A 24313-nucleotide genomic window follows, 5' to 3' on the forward strand; every position below is an offset into this window, starting at 1 on the left:
CCATGTCAGCTTAGGTTGTGAGTGATGTGTTGTTCTGAAAGAGAGTTAGTCACCATCACAGAACTATGGGGGTTGATTTGAAAAGGGAGGAAGACCCTATTTGCCTTGCTTTATGGTCGTGGTCTTTTATCAAACAGACAAAGGGATTTAGGATGAGAGAAATGTGATCGAGTCTTCTGTCTTCCTATCCGTTTTCCGGAGGCTACTCCTTTCATTCTTATTATTCGACAAAACCTGAAAGTACTGTACAACAGAAGGTATTGTTAAAGCAGAACTTAAAGAGATGGCTCACTCAAATTACAAAATTATATATTGGTTTCCTTACCCTGTAAGCAGAAAAGATAGCAATCCATGCTTTTAGTTTACTTTACCTTTACCTTGTATGCATGTACAAATCATCCTGAATTGAAATTGACCGTGTAGCTCAATAAAGTAACTTTAAGATGATTTTGGCATGTAACAGAAAACAACATTTAAGCAATCAGGCTTTGCATGAAAAATCAATCACATTTATTTATAAAGCCCTTTTCACATCAGCTGATGTCACAAAGTGCTGTACAGAAACCCAGCCTAAAACCCCAAACAGCAAGCAATGCAGGTGTAGAAGCAAGGTGGCTAGGAAAAACTCCCTATGAAGGCCAGAACCTAGGAAGAAACCTAGAGAGGAACCAGGCTCTGAGGGGTGGCCAGTCCTCTTCTGGCTGTGCCGGGTGGAGATTATAACAGAACATAGACAAGATGTTCAAATGTTCATAGATGACCAGCAGGGTCAAATAATAATAATCACAGTGCTTGTCGAAGGTGCAACAGGTCAGCACCTCGGCAGTAATTGTCAGTTGGCTCTTTGATCATTGTGCCCGGACTGGTTCAAATGCTACCTTACAAGAATAATTTATCATATTCAGGTGAAACTAAGGTCCTTTATTTATTTATTTATTAAATTCTTACTTACAATGACGGCCTACCCCAGCAAAGCTGGGCCAATTGTGCACCGCCCTATAATACTCCTAATCATGGCCGTATGTGATGCAGCCTGGATTCAAACCAGAGACTGGAGTAACACCTCTTGCACTGAGACAGCGCTGCGCCACTCATTTAGGGTGGTTAGTTTTGGTTTGAGGTACTTTTCTCTCAAAGTTGACCTTTATGTTTTGTGCCGCTCCTGTGGCAACAGCTGTCTTTGTGATATCAGGTGCTTTGCATATTGAAATGTGGGTTGTTGTGCGAACGTCGATGGAGTATTACTCCTTTTATGCAAAGGTCTAAGATGATGTCACTCATGTAGTAGATTGGTCAGTCCACTCCCAGTCATAAGGGGAGGTCAGTAGAACAACCTATCATCCAATCTATGATATTTAACTCCTACAGGAGAAAACTTCCATAGAGAAGTGGACTGGGAACTTCAGTACAAATGAAAATTAATACAATTCAATGGTTTAATACTCTAAAACTATATTCAAATCCACAAAGGGAAAGTGTAAAGAAATGGCATGTTCGCTAACCTGTGGAAAACTAAATACGCCCCTGGCAAATCCATGTTGTGCTTTGGATACCTTCCAGTAACCCTGGGCGTAAGTATGTGTAGACTAGTGTCACCGGACATTTTACACCCAGCAGGTTGACTTCAAGGACTTCAAAAGAGTAATGGAGTCTGTCATATCCCTAGTGTGGTTTCCCCTCGACCGGGGTGGTTCCCCCTTCTCTCTTTTGATGTGTCGCACCCCTCAATTTCCCCTAATTTAGATTATCCTGGGGACAACATGCATGACTGCCCCCAAATAATCCTCTCTTGTGTTGTTTTTGTACATCCCTATAGGTCCATGGTGGTTCCCCCAACGACGACCTCCACAGAACGCTCCAGAACCCTAACAAGGCCCAGTATGAAGTGATGGTATACCGGCAGCAAGATGGAGACAGACGGAATCAGAGAGCATGTTAACCTCGCCGTGACTAGACAGAACGTCTATTGTGCTCGAGCTATTTTGACATTTAACCCATGACCCGTGATTTTATTAGTTTTTAAAACCACAGACAGTTTATGATTTCTTCGACATACCTGAATAACTTGAGTTTAAGTTGCGTGAAAGGTTGTTAGTTGATTGGACTACTTCAAACTCTCGAGAGTGAAATTGAGGGCAGAGAGAATCTGACGCAGTGGCCTCTCAGAATTAGGCCCCACCCCAATGGTGCGCTAGTGTGATGCATGTTATGAGCAGCCCGTCGCTGGCTAATGAGACAGAGAGCTGCAGCAGTGAGTGCAGCAGCAGCGCCGCCACCACCACCAGCACCACCGGCACCACCTCCGACCTCTCCCCAATGTCGGGCCACACCCCCCCACCTTCTAATCTTCCCTTCCCCAACGAACCCCCCCTGCACCCTACCACACTACCCCACCACTACGCCCCACCGTCACCACCACCCCTGCCCCCAAACGCCCCTCCTCCCCCTCCCCCTCCCCCACCATCAACCTCCCTCTCCAGCCATGGTGTGCGGAAGAAGCGGAGGGTGCGGAGCTTTTTCTGGAAGCCCATCCCGGAGGAGAAGGTGCGGGGCCAGCCCAACATCTGGACCATGGCGGTGCGCTGCCAGCAGCAGTACCAGATCGACGTGCGCTCCGTGGAGGAGCTGTTCGGCCAGCAGGAGGAGGCGCAGGGCCGGGAGGGTGTGCCCGCCACTGGTGGATGCTCCTCAGCCCGCATCACCCGGTCCCGGTCCTTTAAGGAGAACAAGGACGAGGTGAGTATGACTGGGTAGATTGTGAATGGTGGATGGGGATACGCCCTGACCTGTTTATGTTTTACTGGTGGAATTACAGGACATAAGAGTGCTGGTAGGTCCACTTCACTAGAAAAAGACGCTAGCAGTATAATGTGCTTAACAATGAGTTTTGGGTTTGCGCTAACATGACTAAGATTGACTGGTTGGTATGGCAGTTTGCTCTGTAGTAAAAACAATATAACAAAACATAAATTGACAGCAACAAGAGCAGTATAGACAGAAGGTATACTGTACCTGAACTCACTGTACTTATCACAGAACACAAGCGTACACAACTACTTAACAGCACAGCACAATCAGCTTTGTCTCGAGGGATGGAAATAATACTAACGGATACAAAAGCCAATTTTACAGCATGCGTGTCTCGAAACAAGAAACGTGTCAATGGCGAGTGTAGTGTAAATAATTGTATACCCCTGAAAAAGGCTTTGAACGAACTGTAAAGCTATGCCCGCGTGAGGCTTAGCTAATGTCACAGTTTGACAGTCTGAGCAACCTGGAGGGAATATAGGCTGTTATTTCACAACCCCTATTCCTCAAGGGACTCCAAATATAGCAACATGCTGCCCACTACTCCTGAGAACCACTTGATTGGGGCGGCAGGGTAGCCTAGTGGTTAGAGTGTTGGCCTAGTAAACAGAAAGTTGCAAGTTCAAATCCCTGAGCTGACAAGGTACAAATCTGTTGTTCTGCCCCTGAACAGGCAGTTAACCCACTGTTCCTAGGCTGTCATTGAAAATAAGAATTTGTTCTTAACATTTCGGTCTGTTATGATCAGCATTTTAAATTGATGTTGTCACTGGCCTACACACAATACCCCATAATATCCAAGTGGAATAACTTTTTTACAAATGTTTACAAATGAATTAAAAATGAAAAGCTGAAAAAAAGGGCTACTTAAGTATGGTTCTCAATCAGAGACAACGATAGACAGCTGTCCCTGATTGAGAACCCTACCTGGCCAAAACATAGAAATACAAATAATAGAATATAGAATACCCACCCCAACTCACTTCCTGACCAAACCAAAATAGAGACATAAAAAGGATCTCTAAGGTCAGGGTGTGACACAAACTTCTCAGGGATTTCACCACAAGGCCAATGGTTTGATTTTATTTTATCAGGATCTCTTTTAGTCCTCATTTGGACAAATCTTCCAAGAGTCCTTAAACATTAAAATACAATTTATAATACGATCACATTTTCACATACATACAGACATAATACACTGACATATTGGCCAGATGAATACTCTAACAGTTTTTTCTGTCTGGATAACACATAGATGGTGGACAATCTAATCCTAGTATTTAATGAATGTCTGTCTCTTACCAACTGAATACTGTTGTGAATAGAGTTTGGCCGATTTAAATGGTGTATATTATGAAATAAAATATATCCTTGCTGCTTTCTTCTGTGCAATCTTCAGCCTCCTAATTTAACTTGATGATGCATTTTCCCAGACCACAGAACACTAGTTCACCTGATTCCCAATTAATGCTTGGGTTATTTAAGAATCTTTCCTAGGAAATATTTAGCTATCCTTCTGATCATGCATGCAGTTAAATTTTTTTTTTTTTTACATGCACTCCTAGTAGTTTGGTTTCTGCCACTTCCTCAATTTGTACTCCCCCCATACTTAATTGTATCCCATGCTGTGTTGGCCTTTTCCTGGTGGAACAGACAAACATAACGTTGGTTTTCTTGGTGTTTAAGTTTTTAACATATGTATTCGAAAATATATCCGTTGAGGCAATTGGTTTCTCATAAGAAGCGATTGGAAAAATGGCTACCTCAGTATTTTACGCAAGATTTTCTCCGGGAGACACCATGTGACCACTCGCTATATATGGTCCCTTACAGCCATTCTCCAATGGAAATGCCTAAAAAGACGTCACAATGCTTTAGACAACTTGGGGAATGCGTGGAAAACGTAAGCTCATTCGTAGCTCATTCACAGCCATATAAGGAGTCATTGGCATGAGGCGGTTAAAAAAAATGCGGCACTTCCTGATTGGATTTTTATCTGGGTTTCGCCTGTAACATCAGTTCTGTGGCACTCACAGACAATATCTTTGCAGTTTTGGAAAGATCAGAGTGTTTTCTTTCCAAAGCTGTCAATTATATGCATAGTCGAGCATCTTTTCGTGACAAAATATCTTGTTTAATACGGGAACGTTTTTCATCCAAAAATTAAAATAGCGCCCCCTATTGTCAAAATGATTTCATCATCCGCTAAATCAAATGCTCACTTAAATCTAAAAATAGTACACCCAAAAACCTGCCATTATCCATAGCACTGAGCCACTGTCAACCAATGCAGTGGTAGTGGAATGGTTTTTGTGATAAGCATGCTGATTGGCTGTAATCAGATCATTATTTTCCATGTACTCCTGTATTTGTCTACTCACAATAACCCCCAATATCTTACTGAGTGAAGGGAGTAGACTAATTGGTTGACTATTGGCAGGGGTAATGGGTTCTTTGCTGTCTTTCGGGATAGGACACAGTTTAGCATGCTTCCATACATTTGCCAACGTCCCCTTTTCCAGTGACCATTTCAATATGTATTTCAGTGGAGCTGCTGTGATAGAAGAAAACTGAGGATGGATCAACAACATTGTAGTTACTTTACAATACTAAATCAAAACAAATCAAGCCATATTTATACAACACATTTCAGACGTGGAATGCAACGCAATGTGCTTTACAGGAAGAAAAAAACGAAGAAAAAACGATGAAAATAAAATAGGAAATATTTACTGCACATATGATACAAAACAAAAGAACAACTAAAAAGCACCATAAGGAAAAGCAAAGCTAAAAATATGTGTTTTAAGATCTTTGTTTTAAATATGTCTACAGTTTCAGCCCCCCTTCAGTTTCTATGGCAGGCTATTCCAGTGGCTAGGGGCATAATGACTAAAGGCTGCCTCTCCATGCTTCTTGGTCCTAGGCTTTGGGATAGTTAAAAGGTCAGTGCCAGAGGACCTGAGGAACCTACTGGGTACATAACTTAAAAGCATGTCTGACATGTATTGACGGGGAACAATCGTGGATTGATTTAAAAACTAACCTAATTGACAGAGCGAAGAAGGAAACCTCTACGTCATACAAAATGTTCTAAAACATGCATAAAAAACTTTTTGTCCTGAATAAAAAGTGTTATGTTTGGAGAAAATCTAGCACTTTACTGAGTACTGCTCTTCATTATTTTCAAGCATAGTGGTGGTTGCATCATGTAATGGGTATGTTTGTAATTGTTCAAAAACAGAAAACACTAACAAGTAACATCAATAAGGGATCATAACTTTCACCTGGATTCACCTGGTCATGGAAAGAGAATGTGTTCTTAATGTTTTGTATAGTCATTGTAGATTGCCATAGATTACCTGTTATTTCCCAAAATTATTGAAGATCCCGGTAATTTTGGTAAATTATCGGTAGCTTTGCAACCCGAATCTAGCGTCACCATCATTCCCACATATATCCTCCTGTACTGAATCATGTTCCTCTCTTTCTACTGTTCTCAGATCAGCATTCTGGACTCCAAGCGTGGCATGAACGTGGGCATTTTCCTCAAGCAATTCAGGAAGTAAGTCTTCCTCCGGTTCTGTTAGATTAGTTTACATAAAGCGTGCATGAAATTCCACCGATCGGCCTGAAAGAGAGAGAAACGAGACGCCTTGTGCGAAACACAACGCCGTTGTGTAACTGGTGGCGTCCTTAGTCCGGCATGCTAGGTTGACCACTTGGGTCACGTGTGTGTGCATGGATGTCTGTAATTCTGTATTTACATTTTAGTCATTTAACAGACGTTCTTATCCAGAGTGACTTACCTGAGTAATTAGGGTTATGTGCCTTGCTCAAGGCACATCTTTCACCTAGTCGGCTTGGGGATTGAAACCACCGACTTTATGATTACCAGCCCAACGCTCTAACTGCTAGGCTAACTGCTGCCGCTGCCCCTGTATAGTTGTCATTGGGTTTAGGGCAGTGGTTCTCATTCCTGGTCCTGAGGACACAAAGGGATGCACATTTTTCTTTTTTTTCTTCGCACTACACACCTGATTTAAATCATCAAAGCTTGATGGTGATTTGATTTTGCTTGGGCAAAAAAACTAAATTTTCACCGCTTTGGGTCTCCAGGACCCGGTTTGAGAACCACTGGGTTAGGGTATTTCCATAGAAGGGCGAGGCCAATTATATTACAACTAGTTTGAACTATCTGTGCCTGTTGCGTTTGCTGTTCAAAGCGTGACCTATGAATAACCTTTATTTGTGTTTACCAAACTCGTGTCCTGTGTTTGTATGTGCATTGCGTTTTTGTCCAGGTGTTTGTGTGTGTGTGTTTTTGAGTATATCTCTGTGCAGGTGTGTGCGTGCATGTGCATGTGCCCACACGCTCCCACATGCGCCATTTGTCTGTTTCTCTGTACCTGTCTCCATAGCAGCCAGGTGCTTAGTGAACAGTCCAGCTCTCCTCCCACTGGTCCCTAGAGTAATCAGACACAGCTTTAGGCCTTATTTTATCTGGCTGACTTTTCCATCGTGAAACAACGTAGCTCAAATGCTAAATGGTCCCAACTCCCAAGGTGACCTACCATGCGCCCAGACTGAAGTGCACTCTGATGCCTACTACTCTATATAGGAAGACACGTTATTGTCTACAACTTGCCATGACAGTATAGTGTTTAAATCAAAATGCTACTGAAATCCTTTGGGTAAATTCTAACTTGTTTGCCAATCTTTTTATGCTTGTCATTGTCTTATTTGGCAAGGCGGCACTGCTGCACAGTTGGATGCAGAAACCGTGTCTGCAGGCTACAATTTCCCTAAATGCCAAGAAAAGCTAGATGATAAAGGTTTCCAATTCTGTATTAAACTTCGTCATCACCGGGCTGACCACAAAGGACATAGTGGTATCGTAATGAAGTTTCTCGTCTAAGACTTTTGAAAACTCACATAAGGATCAGAGTCCCTTGTCTGAAAGCCCCCAAGCTCCATGCTTTCTGTCCTATTTGAGTGTCTTAGATCTAATGTATATCTTACGTGTACACAACGAAAATACAGAATTAGCTACACAAATTGGAGGTCCTGCGTTCTTGCAAAGCAAAAATATGCAAACGTGTGCAGCAATGCCATTTTGTAACTTAACGCAATTACGCAGGATCGGCATTTTTCATATTTCATTGCGTTCTTGCGTTGCGTACATATGTAAATTATAAATAAGGCTTAGACTCATTTGAGATATTTTAAAGTTTCTGTCTAGGGATATTGAAGTCCCTCACCCTAAAATCTTCATGTTTTATACAGCAGTAGTTTTAATGAAAAACCCCTGGAGTTGGTTTTTTAATCAAAGTATTTCTTTACCCAGCCTGACTGGGCACATACTGTATTATTCAGTGTGTGTGTGACTGCTGGCAGTGCTCTCCTCAGCTCACACACACAGTTAATAAGTATGGCATGGGGACATGGCCTGCAGAAGAAGTATAGTCTGCCCTTACCACATCACTGTCTGTGCGTGTGTCCTTCAAAGGTCCCCGCAAAGTTGTTTTATGTTTAAAAAAATGATCATTTCTTTGGACCATTTCCTACATTTACTGAGGAATATAGCAGTATTGATCCTGAAGATATCTACTCAGGAACCGGCACCACATACAATACACATTCACACACACACGCACACACAAAATACAGTCACACACAAAATACAGTCACAGAGAAGGTTTTAGTAATATCACCAAACGGACCCTCAGATTATCTGGGTTGATAATCCAGGAGAAAAGGTCCACATTGTTTCATTCATGTTTAATTGGTGGCGATAGCTTTGGCTAGCAATAAATCCTATGTATTACATAAGCAGTCTGGAGTGGCTAATGCTAACTCACTGTGGTGTGGTAGACTGGGAGAGAGTTGTAGCTCGGGATTTGCATGCCAGCACAGAGCATGTGCTGTATACACTGAGCTTGTACAACTGATGTACAACACATTTGACACAATGGGTGTGATTCAACTGATATTTTTGTGATACTAATTGTTACAATGCTTGTGTAATTATTTTTGTCCAGAAAAACTCTCCCATGTATCACAATGGTTGTGCCCAGTTTTTCATCAATAAGTGCATCAATGACACCGTCCCCACAATGACCATATGTACTTACACCAACCAGAAGTCATGGATTACAGGCAACATCCGCACTGAGCTAAAGGTTAGAGCTGCCGCTTTCAATGAGCGGCAATCTCACCCAGAAGCTTATAAGAAATCCTGCTATGCCCTCTGACGAAACATCAAACAGGCAAAGCATCAATACAGGTCTAAGATTGAATCGTACTACACCGGTTCCGATGCTCGTCGCATGTGGCACGCTTGCAAACCATTACAGACTACAAAGGGAAGCACAACCGCGAGCTGCCCAGTGACACAAGCCTACCAGATGAGCTAAATTACTTCTATGCTCACTTCGAGGCAAGTAACACTGAAGCATGCATGAGAGCATCAGCTGTTCTGGACGACTGTGTGATCACGCTCTCCGTAGCGATGTGAGTTAGACCTTCAAACAGGTCAATATTCACAAGGCCGCAGGGCCAGACGGATTACCAGGACGTGTACCTCGAGCATGCGCCAACGAACTGGCAAGTGTCTTCACTGACATTTTCAACTTGTCCCCGACTGAGTCTGTAATACTAACATGTTTCAAACAGACCACCATAGTCCCTGTCCGTAAGGTAACCTGCCTAAATGACTACCTTAGCCATGAAGTGCTTTGAAAGGCTGGTCATGGCTCACATCAACACCATTATCCCAAAAATCATGGGGCCCACTCCAATTTAATCACTAAGCTAAGGACCCTGGGACTAAACACCTCCCTCTGCAACTGGATCCTGGACTTCCAGACAGGCCGCCCCCAGGTGGTAAGGGTAGGTAACAACACATCCACCACGCTGATCCTCGATACAGGGGCCCATCAGGGGTGCATGCTCAGTACCCTCCTGTACTCCCTGTTCACCTGTTCACTGCATGGCCAGGCACGACTCCAACACCATCATCAAGTTTGCTGAACAGTAGTAGGCCTGATCACCAACAACGATGAGACAGCCTATAGGGAGGAGGTCAGAGACCTGGCCATGTGGTACCAGGACAACAACCTCTCCCTCAACGTGATCAAGACAAAGAAGATGATTGTGGACTATAGGAAAAGGAGGACTGAGCATGCCCACATTCTCATTGACAGAGCTGCAGTGGAGCAGGTTGAGAACTTCAAGTTCCTTGGTGTCCACATCACCAACAAACTGTCATAGTCCAAACACACCAAGACAGTCGTGAAGAGGGCACGACAAAGCCTATTCCCTCTCAGGAGACTGAAAAGATTTGGCATAGGTCCTCAGATCCTCAAAAGGTTCTACAGCTGCACCATTGAGAGCATCCAGACTGGTTGCATCACTGCCTGGTATGGCAACTGCTCGGCCTCCTACCGCAATGCACAACAGAGGGTAGTGCATATGGCCCAGTACATCACTGGGGCCAAGATTCCCGCCATCCAGGACACTCTATACCAGGCGGTGTCAGAGGAAGCCCCTAAACATTGTCAATGACCCCAGCCACCCGAGTCATAGACCACCGCATGGCAAGCAGTACCAGAGCGCCAAGTCTAGGTCCAAAAGGCTTATTAACAGCTTCTACCCCCAAGGAATAAGACTCCTAAACAGTTAATCAAAGGGCTACCCAGACCCTTCTTTTATGCTGCTGATACTCTCTGTCCCTCTGTATATAGCCTCACTATTGTTAATTTACTGCTGCTGTTTAATGATTTTTTACTCTTATTTATTTATTTTTACATTGTTGGTTAAGGACTTGTATGTAAGCATTTCACTGTACCTGTTGTATTCGTCGCATGTGACAAATACAATTCGATATGATTTGATTTGAAATGCGTTTTACATCAGTTCTACAACTTGAGTGTGTACAGGGCCAGAGGGCTGATCTCATAGGACGTTTTGCATGGCTCTCCCTGGTATTTTCATAGCATTTGACTCTTATCACAAGAGCACCTATCAACACTGCCTCGTCCACACTGGACTTGGACACTTTCGTTTATGTAACACAGTCGCTACTGCAGTACAGTATATTGTCACTCACAGACAAATTTGTTGCTAACAGTAACTCAAACTACTTACAGTATGTTATTTGTTATTCATGTCGATTGGAATCTTGAATGCAGAAAAGAGGCAGGTGGATAATGCTAACAAGGCTAATTAGACATTTGAAACATACAGTTGAAGTAGGAAGTTTACATACACCTAAGCCAAATACATTTAATAAACTCAGTTTTTCACAATTCCTGACATTTAATCCTCGTAAAAATTCCCTGTTTTAGGTCAGTTAGGATCACCACTTTATTTTAAAAATGTGAAATGTCAGAATAATAGTAGAGAGAATTATTTCTTTCAGTTTTTATTTCTTTCATCTCAGTCCCAGTGGGTCAGAAGTTTACATACACTCAATCAGTATTTGGTAGCATTGCCTTTAAATTGTTTAACTTGGGTCAAACGTTTCGGGTAGCCTCCCACAAGCTTCCCACAAATAAGTTTTGGCCCATTCCTCCTGACAGAGCTGGTGTAACTGAGTCAGGTTTGTAGGCCTCCTTGCTCGCACACACGTTTTCAGTTCTGCCCACAAGTTTTCTATAGGGTTGAGATCAGGGCTTTGTGATGGCCACTCCAATACCTTGACTTTGTTGTCCTTAAGCCATTTTCCTGCACTTTTCGCACCAAAGTACGTTCATCTCTAGGAGACAGAACGTGTCTCCTTCCTGAGCGGTATGACGGCTGCGTGGTCCCATGGTGTTTATACTTGCGTACTATTGTTTGTACAGATGAACGTAGTACCTCCAGGCATTTGGAAATTGCTCCCAAGGATGAACCAGACTTGTAGTCTACAAAAAGAAAAATCTGAGGTCTTGGCTGATTTCTTTTGATTTTCCTATGATGTCAAGCAAAGAGGCACTGAGTTTGAAGGTAGTCCTTGAAATACATCCCCAGGTACACCTCCAATTGACTCATATTATGTCAATTAGTCTATCAGATGCTTCTAAAGCCATTACATAATTTTCTGGAATTTTGTGAGCTGTTTAAAGGCACAGTCAACTTAGTGTATGTAAACTTCTGACCCACTGGAATTGTGCTACAGTGAAATATAAGTGAAATATGTGTCTGTAAACAATTGTTGGAAAAATGACTTGTGTCATGCACAAAGTAGATGTCCTATCCGACTTGCCAAAACTATAGTTTGTTAACAAGACATTTGTGGAGTGGTGGAAAAACGAGTTTCAATGACTCCAACCTAAGTGTATGTAAACTTCCAACTTCAACTGTACATTCTCCCCCTTACAGTTGACCACCAATGAGAATATCATATGTTAAGTGATTCCTCCCGATTTGATATGACACAACCCAATTTAATTTCCAGAGAATGCATTCTTACTGAATTAGCAGCATGTTGTTGCAGTTGCACAGGCTCCCACCGCGTCTCCCAGAATCCCTTTCAATTCATGGATTCTCCAGTCCCATGGCTCATAAATCCACATCAGGCCTGGGCATTGGGCTCACATATCAAGGTGCCTGTGTGAGGATTGGCTGGATTTACTGCTCTGCAGACATAGAGTGAGAGCTTGTGTTGTTTACCAATTAACTGAACTGACTGTCTCATTTCAGTACCATTTCAGCCAATGGATATAAGGCTTTATAACTTGTTTTGTATGAACCTTTAAGATGTTCTATTATAAGGTGTATAATATGTTGTGTTTATTTAATGTACGGGTATAATGCTTATAACTTGTTATGAGCATGTAAGAGCCTCTTATAACAAGGCTTATAGTATGTTAAGTCTCTCTGCAGCAAATGATCAACTGACTCAAAATGGCTTTTATTCAGATGATAATAAGATATTACAATGGGGTCATACTGTACATGCTTATAACATCTTGCCATGCATTATAACCGCATCATAATGCATTCTAAGGGTTTTCACTGTGTTCATCTTATCCAGGTCCAATCTGTCCATCGTGGAGGACATTCGCCAGGGAGACGGCAAGCTGTACAGAGCTGATCTCCTCAAAGACCTGCTCAAACTCCTGCCCGAGTCTGAAGAGGTGTGTGTGTGTGTGTGTGTGTGTGTGTGTGTGTGTGTGTGTGTGTGTGTGTGTGTGTGTGTGTGTGTGAGAGAGAGAGAGAGAGAGAGAGAGAGAGAGAGAGAACACAATGTACCAGCCAAGCAATGCACCACAGTTTTTGAATAGGATACTAGCACATCCCAGCTAGAATAGGTTTCCCCCATATCTATGATATAAATACCAGTAAGTCATTCTGAAATGGATGGAGCACAATAATTAAATGTTTAAGGTACATTTGTGTTGTTGAGGTTGGGTTCTTATGGATTGCACATATTGCAGCACAATATAATATTAATGGCATTTAGCAGACGCTTTCATCAAAAGCGACTTAAAGTCAGTCATGTGTGTATACATTTTCATATGGGTGGCCCCAGTGGGAATCAAAACCATGATCCCAACTTTGCAAGTACAATGCTCTACCAACTGAGCCACATAGGAACGTGTTCATATGTTTATTGTCACATCCACAGGTAAAGAAACTGAGGGAGTTCAAAGGGGACTCCAGCAAACTGACCCTGGCAGACTCCTTCATGTACCTGTTGATCCAGGTGCCTCGGTAAGCTGTACTCATTTAGCCTAATGACGACCGGTCTAAATCATTTTTTTCTTTGTGCAGAAGGATCATTATTTGCCTAATAATGAGGGCCTCAACAAAATAAATGGGTTGGTTTTCAGGCCTCGAGGAAAAACATGGGCCGGTGTGTTTGAAATGCCTGAGACGATTTCTGGAGCCAGTCTGTCCCTGTTACTGCATGAATCAATCAAATCTTGATTCACTTATCAGCCATTTTAAGCATATCTTCATGAGTTTACCTTGCTAGTGTTTTTCCAGTACCCACAACTGTTCATTCTGCAATTTAATTTGCTCCAAAGGAAAATGCATGGTTATATACTAAAGCATAAACTGTGCAGGTTTGAGAAATTTACCGAGTACTTATTTCAATTAAATAAACGGGTGTGTAGTATCTGATGCTGTACCTCAGGTCAATTCCACTGCCCTTCGAGGGCTATGCTACTACTGTTTTTCTCCCTGGTAGTTAATTGATCAAGGCCAAGTTGTAAGTCATACTTTACTTTACTGACTTTATTGACCCCATGGGGAAATGTTGTTGCAGTGTCATGTACACGTTTAAAGTGGTGTTTAAATATAAAACAAATTGACAATACAACTTCCATAACAGTTACATACCAATAAAAAGAGACTAGCCTGCTGGACTTACTGGGTCGATAGGAACATTAGCCCAAGCTATTTAGGAGTGATATCACAGCTAGTGCAAATTATTGTCTAGTTCTGTTTTTCATCCCGGGGGGTGCCGTATACCTGCACCCAGAGGGGAGTAGTTCAAAGTCCGAGTACAGGGGGTGGCTTGGGACTAAAATTATTTTGTGAGCCTTGCGGAGGGCCCTGATGTTAAAGATCTCATCCAGGCCTGTCTGTTTGACTCCAAGTACCTTGCTTACTGTGGTGATAATCCTTGTCAGCATAGTTCTCTGGCTGACAGTGGCATTGCCCAACCAACAAATAATACAAAAAGTTAAAATACTCTCAATGAAAGATTTGTAAAACAGAGTCAGTATAGAACAGTCAACATTAAAATTGAGAAAGTATACACCCATACATTTGTATTTTTCTACAATCTCTATGTTCTGACCTCTGATAAATGTTGCTGAGGTAAATGTTGTACGCTTCCTGAAGTCTAAGCAAATCTCTTTGGTCTTGTTGATATTTAGGACCAGGTGTGATTCGTCACACAAAGTCATTTAGGACCGGGCCATGGGTTTCCTCGTCATCATGCAACAGGCTGATCAAGGCAGTACCTGATTAGGAGAGAATGAAAACCAGCAGTGCTTTGGCCCCCGAAACTGAGGGCCTGGAGTTGTATAGTAAATTGTACTATTCTGTTCCCTGTGCCAGTGAATTTGACACCCCCTGTTCTCTGTCGCCCCTGCCAGGTTTGAGTTGCGCATCGAGGCCATGGTCCTGCGTGACGAGTTCTTTCCATCCTGCGCTGTGATGAGCCGTGAGATCGATGTAATCCGCGTGGCCACCAAAGGTAATGATGTTGAGACAAAACTGCCCCGCTAGCGGCCACCGCCGCCCGCTGGTGCTGCCACACACCATCGACTGGAGACCCAGATATCTGAGTCGCAGCACTGAGGTGTAACAAGGACCCAGTGTGTGCGCGGGTGCGTGCATGTCATCTGAGCTGGCGCTGTATTCGGACCAATATATATATAGTAGATGCAGGTAAGGGTTGGAACGGGTTCAGAGAACAGAACAGAAAACAGGAAAATAACTGAATCATTTGACGAACAGAACCCGAACCGAAAACAAAAGTGATCTATATTGTTCCGGAACTAAAGCATTCTTTTAAAAGCATGGGAACCGGTTAATAACGTTATTTTACGTTCTGGGCATTTTCTTCCTGTCCGACAAAAATCATAACAAAGCGCCTATGCAAAGCCCTCATTCTGTCACTCAGAAACTTATTCCAGCGTCTGCCTGCCAGCTGGAAATCTTTGACAGTGTGTGTGTGTGTATGTTGGCTACCTGCCCCTCCCCTCTGAAGAATAGGTTACTGTAGCCTACTGACAACATTACAAGCATAATTCAGAAATTAGGGAGAGATGTTTAATTAGAGAAGAATGGATTTACTTTTTCAATGCTAGTTAAGGATACTATATTGTTCATGTTTTACGTTGGATTGATTAGCTACAAAAAGGCAATACATGTTTTTAATTCTAGCTAAAGATATTAAAAGTTCCTCCATAGAAGCCGCTCCTCCGTAGGTATAATTCTGTTGGCCTAATTCTGATAATGCATATCATAACAAGATGCTTAGTGCTTCAAAGCATGCTTCTGCCACCCGCGCTCTCGCTCTCTCCTCACCCTCGACATGTCAGTTGCATCTTGTGCCCTACACTGTGACTGGCAGCACAGTGTGTGTGTTTGTCTTTCATTATGATTACTATGCTGTTACGGCAAAATACAATTGGCTCTTAACTACTTTCCTTTGCTTATTAAATTGCTTACCTGCTCCACAGCAAGTTACTCTATTTTGCACTGATTGGTGAAGTAAATTAATGTTGAGCTAAATGTATATATATTTTAGAGGTTTAAAAAGGAACAGAGAGGAACGATACAAACCTGTACTTTTTTGGGGTTCGAACCGTTTCAAAACTTTATTTTCCTGTTTAGAAAAGTGGAACGGAACCAAAAAATGTATATTTCTGTTCAGAACTAATTTTGTTTCCAATCCCTGGATGCAGGGTTCATGCAGAGGAGGTTTTCAGGTTAATGACAGAAATTGAGGTTCATGCAATGAAGAGACATTTAAATACATAGATAGAAAGATACTGAGATACATACTGTATTTACAGATAAATAGAGACGTGGATGGGTGCACCTAGAGATTTTTTCGGGAGTAGGGACAGTAGACCTCATTTGGTTCACGATTTGTTTAATGGTTAATGATTGCAAAGGACAAAACAGGCCTTGATGACAAACAGTTGACACCAGCGGATGGCCGCGGTGTGTCAGTGTTATTATACTTATATTAAGCACAGCGTCTGAAACCAATCATATGATCCACAGTCGACTTGTTTTTGTCATTTGGGCTCTGAAATATGCAACACGTTGACATGTATTGTAGTACATTGGGCCTATGCATGATTTGTTGGTATGCAGCTACTGTAGCTAATACATTCAAATGAGCTTGGTAGTGCCTAAAGAGCAGCACCACTTTAGCAAATGATTTTCTCTGATACATTTAGTAAGCTAAACATGTCTTGAGAGTGTAGACTGCTGTAAAATCTGCATTGTGAGGCCTTTTAGGGCATAGCGCAGGGTTTTTGAATGATTCGTAAAACGTCCTTACATGGAGTTTCACCTCTCAGCGAATTTGGTCTCATCCAATAAATGGTGGGACATACAGTGGGGAGAACAAGGTTTTCATACTTACAAAGCATGTAGAGGTCTGTAAGTATTATCATAGGTACACTTCCACTGTGAGAGACGGAATCACATTGTATGATTTTTAAGTAATTCATTTGCATTTTATTGCATGACATAAGTATTTGATACATCAGAAAAGCAGAACTTAATATTTGGTACAGAAACCTTTGTTTGCAATTACTGTAGTTCTTGACCAGGTTTGCACACACTGCAGCAGGGATTTTGGCCCACTTCTCCATACATCCTTCAGGTTTCGGGGCTGTCGCTGGACAATATGGACTTTCAGCTCCCTCCAAAGATTTTCTATTGGGTTCAGGTCTGGAGACTGGCTAGGCCACTCCAGGACCTTGAGATGCTTCTTACGGAGCCACTCCTTAGTTGCCCTGGCTGTGTGTTTCGGGTCCTTGTCATGCTGAAAGACCAGGCCACGACCCATCTTCAATGCTCTTACTGAGGCAAGGAGGTTGTTGGCCAAGATCTCGCGATACATGGCCCCATCCATCCTCCCCTCAATACGGTGCAGTTATCCTGTCCCCTTTGCAGAAAAGCATCCCCAAAGAATGATGTTTCTACCTCCATGCTTCACGGTTGGGATGGTGTTCTTGGGGTTGTACTCATCCTTCTTCTTCCTCCAAACACGGCGAGTGGTTTAGACCAAAAAGCTCTATTTTTGTCTCATCAGACCACATGACCTTCTCCCATTCCTCCTCTGGATCATCCAGATGGTCATTGGCAAACTTCAGACGGGCCCTGGACATGCGCTGGCTTGAGCAGGGGGACCTTGCGTGCGCTGCAGGATTTTAATCCATGACGTCGTAGTGTGTTACTAATGGTTTTCTTTGAGACTGTGGTCCCAGCTCTCTTCAGGTCATTGACCAGGTCCTGCCATGTAGTTCTGGGCTGATCCCTCACCTTCCTCATGATCATTGATGCCCCACGAGGTGAGATCTTGCATGGAGCCCCAGACTGAGGGTGATTGACTGTCATCTTGAACTTCTTCCATTTTCTAATAATTGCACCAACAGTTGTTGCCTTCTCACCAAGCTGCTTGCCTATTGTCCTGTAGCCCATCCCAGCCTTGTGCAGGCCTACAATCTTATCCCTGATGTCCTTACACAGCTCTCTGGTCTTGGCCATTGTGGAGAGGTTGGAGTCTATTTGATTGAGTGTGTGGACAGGTGTCTTTTATACAGGTAACGAGTTCAAACAGGTGCAGTTAATACAGGTAATGAGTGGAGAACAGGAGGGATCCTTAAAGAAAAAGAAAAGGTCTGTGAGAGCCGGAATTCTTACTGGTTGGCAGGTGATCAAATGCTTATGTCATGCAATAAAATGCAAATGAATTACTTAAAAATCATACAATGTGATTTTCTGGATTTTTGTTTCAGATTCCATCTCTCACAGTTGAAGTGTACCTATGATAAAAATTACAGACCTCTACATGCTTTGGAAGTAGGAAAACCTGCAAAATCAGCAGTGTATCAAATACTTGTTCTCCCCACTGTATTTGACACACCAACCCCCCTGCTCTAAGCTGAATGCGGCTCAATGTAATTTTAGCTGAGTCACAGCTTCTCACCCCTCAGCCACACTTTATTGGCTTCCCTCTCAGGAAGCCCATGCACCGCAACCTCTTTGTGGCAGTGCTGAATTGAGATGTCAGTTTGGCAGGGCACTTGGCCAAAATTAAGAATAGTTTCATCAACATTAGGCCTCTGGGCGGCGTTATGTTACATAAAAAAGGTTATAGCTACAAGGTTTTTTGGCGTGCTTTATTATGAAGGTGTAGATGGATGGAAGACAGTGAGACACAGAAAGAAGGCATTGAAGCCTGACCTCCAGTACAGGGCCTTATGTGGCATGTGCCAGGAGTGTTATCCACAGCTCTGCACGTTGCTGCAACATTGGATAAGTTGGTTTGAGCTGTCGTTATTTTGTGTGTGTTTTTTGTGTTTACTCCATCTCATCATGAATTGCATTTGATCTAGGATGTGCATGTACATATATGATGCATTTTGTTACGCTGTTGTCCATTTTCTATTTAAACAAAGTGCAAGTCACAGACAAGCTACTTCCTGATTGTGATTACTAGTGAAACCAGACACTTGGTGGGGGCCGACATTACTCCTAATGAGTAGCTAGCTGTATTGTACAGTATTTGAAATATCAATAGGCCTACAGTCATGCTAAAACTATGACATCATCTCTATACAGCTGTATATCTCAGTTGAAAGCTAGCTTGAGTTATAGTGTAAGTGTATGGTGGAAGTTAATTCCAACCAGTGATGGCGTTTGATGGGGGGCAGACCTGGGTTGAAATACTTGAAAAGTATTTTCAAATACTTTGAGCGTTTGCTTGAATCCGCCTGGAGTGCCAGATGGGCGGGGTTTGCAGTTTTGGGACTTTTATATTAGTTTATTAAGCCAGGGAAGCTCAACTAGGCACAGATAAAGTATTTGAATCTATTTTTTTTAAGCCCAGATCTGATGGAGGTTACTGCTGAATGCTCTGCGTGCTATGGGTTTGTATTGACCCCTCACTCCTCTCTCTCTGTAGAGCTGATGACCTGTGAGGAACTACACGCCATCCTCCACCTGGTTCTGCAGGCTGGAAACATCATGAACGCTGTAAGCCAACGATGCCATTATCTCTCACTTTCCTCTTTCTATTTATCTATCCTCACTCTCTCTTCCTCTCTTTCTCTCTCCTCAATCACTCACTCACCCTCTCGCTCTCTCATGCACTCACTCACTCACTTGGTCTCTCTCTCCATCAATCTGTGACATCTGTCTAGTTCCTCCCCCCCCGTATCTCGTCTCTCTCCTTATCTGTCTGATATGACCATGGCTAAGGTGGGATAATGGCTTTTATGGCACCACTATGACACTGCTCGTTTATCCTCCTCCCCGTCCCGCAGGGCGGTTACGCGGGCAACGCCGTGGGCTTCAAGCTGTCATCGCTCCTCTCGCTGGCTGACACCAAGGCCAACAAACCGGGCATGAACCTGCTGCATTTTGTGGCTTTGGTGAGTCTGACAGAGAGAAATGGGAGGAGACACTGAAGGAGACACACACACTGGAGGAGACAGACACACTGGAGGAGACAGACACACTAGAGGAGACAGACACACTAGAGGAGACAGACACACTAGAGGAGACAGACACACTGGAGGAGACAGACACGCTGGAGGAGACAGACACACTGGAGGAGATAGACAGACTAGAGGAGACAGACACACTAGAAGAGACAGACACACTAGAGGAGACAGACACACTGGAGGAGACAGACACACTGGAGGAGCCAGATACACTAGAGGAGAAAGGCACACTAGAGGAGGCAGACACACTGGAGGAGACAAACAGACATGCACAACATGCACACATTGGAGGAGAAAGACAAACTGGAGGAGAAAAACAAGACATGCACAGCACACACAGGAGAAGACACACATACACACTGGAGGAGACACACAGAGAGACAGATTAGTGGAGAATCACTTTGTAAGCAAGCTGTGTGCAGGAATATCTTCAGGTTTCTTCTGGTCATGCTCACTTTAAAATGAAATGTCACCATTTGGGTGTATGAGTCAGTGTGCTGACCTGTGGACCCTTTTGGCATTCGAACAGAGTACAGACACTCCCCACTGGGAACAAACTGGTTGAATCAATGTTGTTTTAACGTTATTTGTCAATGTATTGAGACATGGAATCTAGGGGGAAAATACATTGGATTTGGATTTGCAAAAAGTCATCAACTGTTGTTTTGAGGGTAAAATTTCAACCAGTGGGGAGTGTCTGTCATCATGGTAACCAATTTTCAACATAAACATACCTTGTTGAATTTGTACATTTGAAACAACTTCAGATCTTCAATGTTATATCCACTATCAGAAAAAAGCTATAAGCTGGGCAGCAGCTCCTACTGGAGAGTTGATCTATCTACAGCCATCCATTTGCTGCATTGAAAAATAACCAAACATTGATAACTTGCACTATGTACTTCCAGAATTTTAACTAAGCCCAGCTCTGCTTAGCTTTAATATTTGTTACTGACTACTACCAATTTGTTATAGTGAGAATGATATTTGAGAGATCTCTTAATAACTAAATAGATTCACTATTGTTATCGAATGATACTATTTAGGCCTTTATTAGGCCTTTTATTATTATTATAGAATTTGCAAAGTCATCAACAGATATTGTCTCAAGTCAACCCAGGGTTCAACTAAAAATAGACAATGCATATGGCCCTAGGATTTCAAGCTTTGGTTGATTTTAAATGTAATATTAAAATTAATAATTAATATGTTGGACGCACATCTCCATCTCTAAGTAAAATTATAGGACTAAATCAAATCAACCTTTATTTAAAGTGTGTTTAAAGTTTGATTTGATTTAGTCCTATTCTTTAACTTCGATCTTTGGTTGAGATGGAGATGGTTATTTCAACATATTAATTTGTAGACAAACTGGAATTAAAGTCAGACTAAGTCAGTGGTACAAAAGATACAATTCCTTCAAATGTTGATTTTTGTTTGTGTAAACACAATTCAATATCACTTTTGCGATGCACTTTTGCCTATTAACTTGTCCACAAGTTAACAAATTATATGTTGTATTCACGTCTCCAACTAAACCAAAAATATAATTCAATAGGATTAAGCCAGTGGCTCAGATTAAACTATCCAAGCATTAGATTAATTCCCTTTAAATGTTGATATTTGTATTACAAATATAACTTTTGTAATACAGTTAATAGCCTAAAGTTAGGCTATTTTACAAACTAATGTAACAGTGTTTATTCAACTTTAAAACGAGTAACACATCCAGAGCCATGTCTTGAGGTTACTGTAACTATAAATGTCATCTTATGTAATCATAGAAAGCGTGCATGTTCAAAATAGCATGCAAAGGTCGCAGGTCTGTGGAAATCTTCACAGTTGCTATAATAATCTGTGCAGAATATTGAACAGTATTGATAACTTGCACTATGTACTTTTATTGTCATCTCAAATACAATCCTACCTGGAGTTCAGAGTTCAGAGCGAAGCACACAGAAACTAGAGGCTGAGTAACTTCAAAAAGAATGGCTGAGCTGTTGATAAATCAGATTTTACATGTCCATTTAAATCCTTTGTAAAGCCACTCCACAATGGCCTAACAACTTGAAACCATTTAGGTTCATCAGAGACATTACCATGATGAACCATGTTAAGGTTGCCATTGATATCCTTGACCAAGTTACGCTAATGCTTAAAATATTCATAAAGAATCTTGTCATGGAATAAAAGTCAGATTCACTCCAAATTTGATCTTTGGTCACAATAGTCCCTACGTTGATGCATTCAAAGATGGCCACACTATAGCACATACACTAATATGTTAAAATATGCTGAAAGTACACACAAAATGTGGAATGTAGGCCTATGGTACATAGTTGAAAAGCTAAGGGATTGGCCAAAAGATGGCGAAGTTATTGACAAACCGAAACTCAGATTTTCCTTGTCCATTTAAACCAATGTAAATTGATACCACAGTGGCCTGTCAACTTGAAACTTATCATCGCTATCATGGCCGTCCCTAAAATGAACCATACTGAATTTGGTATTTATATTTCAAAAAACAAGGAAACTATTAACAACTCATTCTTTGCATGTGTAACGCTAATGCTCAAAATCATCTGCATTCATCTTATTCTTGTGAACCATACGTCAGATTCACTTCAGATTTTGTATTTAGACTCATTACATCAGTCTTTAATGGTTTTTGAGATTGATTGTTGCTGCATTCAAATATGGTCGTTCTGTACCTATAGATGCATGTTAGCACATATGCTAATGCTACAAATACTTTTGAAAAATTATAGTTTCAAAAGTGTTTGTAGCATTATCTTATTTGCTATAGTACACCTATAGGTACAGTATGGCCATATTTGAATGCAGCAACTCGTTTTTACTTCACTTTAGTCATCCTTGTGGTATTGAGAGAAAAACATAGTAATGCTTTCACTGATTGCACATAAAGGAATATAGTTACATGATAGAGTGCTTGCTTTGCTATCCAACTGATATTGTGTCCTTTCTGTCATCCTGTGAACACCGTTCATTGCTGTTCACAGCTATATATTGGTATTAGATGAAACAGTGAGAACACATTAAGTTGTTGTATATAGTATAGTATGTTTGGTATACTCCGTGTATGGATACAAAATGTCTGACATTGCATTCCCATTTGAATTTTGTTGAATTTTGTTGTTTGTTTGTTATGATGGAAATTGCAGTGATAACATGTTTAGATGACAACTAAACCAAACATCCAACATTGTTTTTTCATTGGAATTTGGTTGTGCTTTTAGAAGGTAGTGACACATTAGGAATTCAACAAACTGCAGGCTGTCTTTTTGAGTGGGTGAATAAAGGTTGAAATCTTATTGATCAACATCTCATCCAAATATTACCAACATTTCCACGTTTAAATGACGTGGTGTGCCCAGTGGGTCAGAATTCAGTAGTTTGTTTGAATTCGTTTGTTAGAATTTGAGATGTGTAAAATATGTATTTTTTGACACAGAATAAGGAGAGGCTTTCCACAGATGCCCTTTCAACAGCAGAGAAGATGTCACTAGTAAATATTCCATGACATTGATGTTGGAGTAAACAGAGGCCAAATGAGAGAAATTTTGAATATTGCAAGAAGGTGGCAGATGTTTGTGTGTTTTTCTTTTTTAATGAGTCCTTATGTATTTTCAAGATTTATTAAACAGATTGGAAATTACAAGGGGGATATGGGTGTACATAACATGTCATAATAATTCCTTCCTATCTTCTCAGGAGGCACAGAAGAAGGACGAGAAGCTGCTGAAGTTCCCTGAGAAACTGCAGGACATCCAGAGCGCTTCCAGGTAAAAATTCCTTGCGGTCTTCATGATGTCGGAAACTTGCAAACTGGGAAAAAGCCATTTGAACAGCCCTCCAACTCATAATTTCTGTAAAGTAGGACACTCGGGTGTCAACTATGTGCCGCAACTTCTTCGACATGCTGAACTACGACATCACCTATTGAGGAAATTACTTGGAGAACAGCATTCTCAGCGGTTAAATGCAACAACAGTACATTATTTATCAAAATCAATCTATTTATACTGTTTTTGAACAATGTAATTTGTTTGTGAGCATAATAACTGCAGTTCATGGTTGACGTACCTAGTTAGCTGTTAGTCAATGGGCATTTTCAACGACTTCAAAGCACGTGAATAGATACAACGTAATGCTCAGAGTTTGCACGTTTTATTTCCGAACACTCTGATATGTCAAGAACGCAGCATTTGCATTACTATCCTTTAATAAGAGTCTTACAACTAGTTCACCTAGAAGAATCCCAGTCAATTTCATACCCATTATCAATGGAT

The 24313-nt window shown here is 41.7% G+C and overlaps 1 protein-coding gene across 1 annotated transcript in view; it reads left to right on the plus strand.

The window, feature by feature from the left end:
- Positions 1–2199: 2199 nt before the first annotated feature.
- The window catches only part of fhdc1 (FH2 domain containing 1), a 35349-nt gene continuing 13235 nt past the window's right edge, over positions 2200–24313 (plus strand). The window contains exons 1-8 of the mRNA XM_020496100.2: positions 2200–2736; positions 6312–6373; positions 12827–12929; positions 13421–13506; positions 14904–15004; positions 19463–19533; positions 19824–19931; positions 23736–23806. Coding sequence (XP_020351689.1) covers positions 2200–2736; positions 6312–6373; positions 12827–12929; positions 13421–13506; positions 14904–15004; positions 19463–19533; positions 19824–19931; positions 23736–23806 — 1139 coding nt within the window. The remainder of the gene's footprint in view (positions 2737–6311; positions 6374–12826; positions 12930–13420; positions 13507–14903; positions 15005–19462; positions 19534–19823; positions 19932–23735; positions 23807–24313) is intronic.

The sequence above is a fragment of the Oncorhynchus kisutch genome, linkage group LG12, assembly GCF_002021735.2.
Source record: "Oncorhynchus kisutch isolate 150728-3 linkage group LG12, Okis_V2, whole genome shotgun sequence".
Taxonomy (NCBI): domain Eukaryota; kingdom Metazoa; phylum Chordata; class Actinopteri; order Salmoniformes; family Salmonidae; genus Oncorhynchus; species Oncorhynchus kisutch.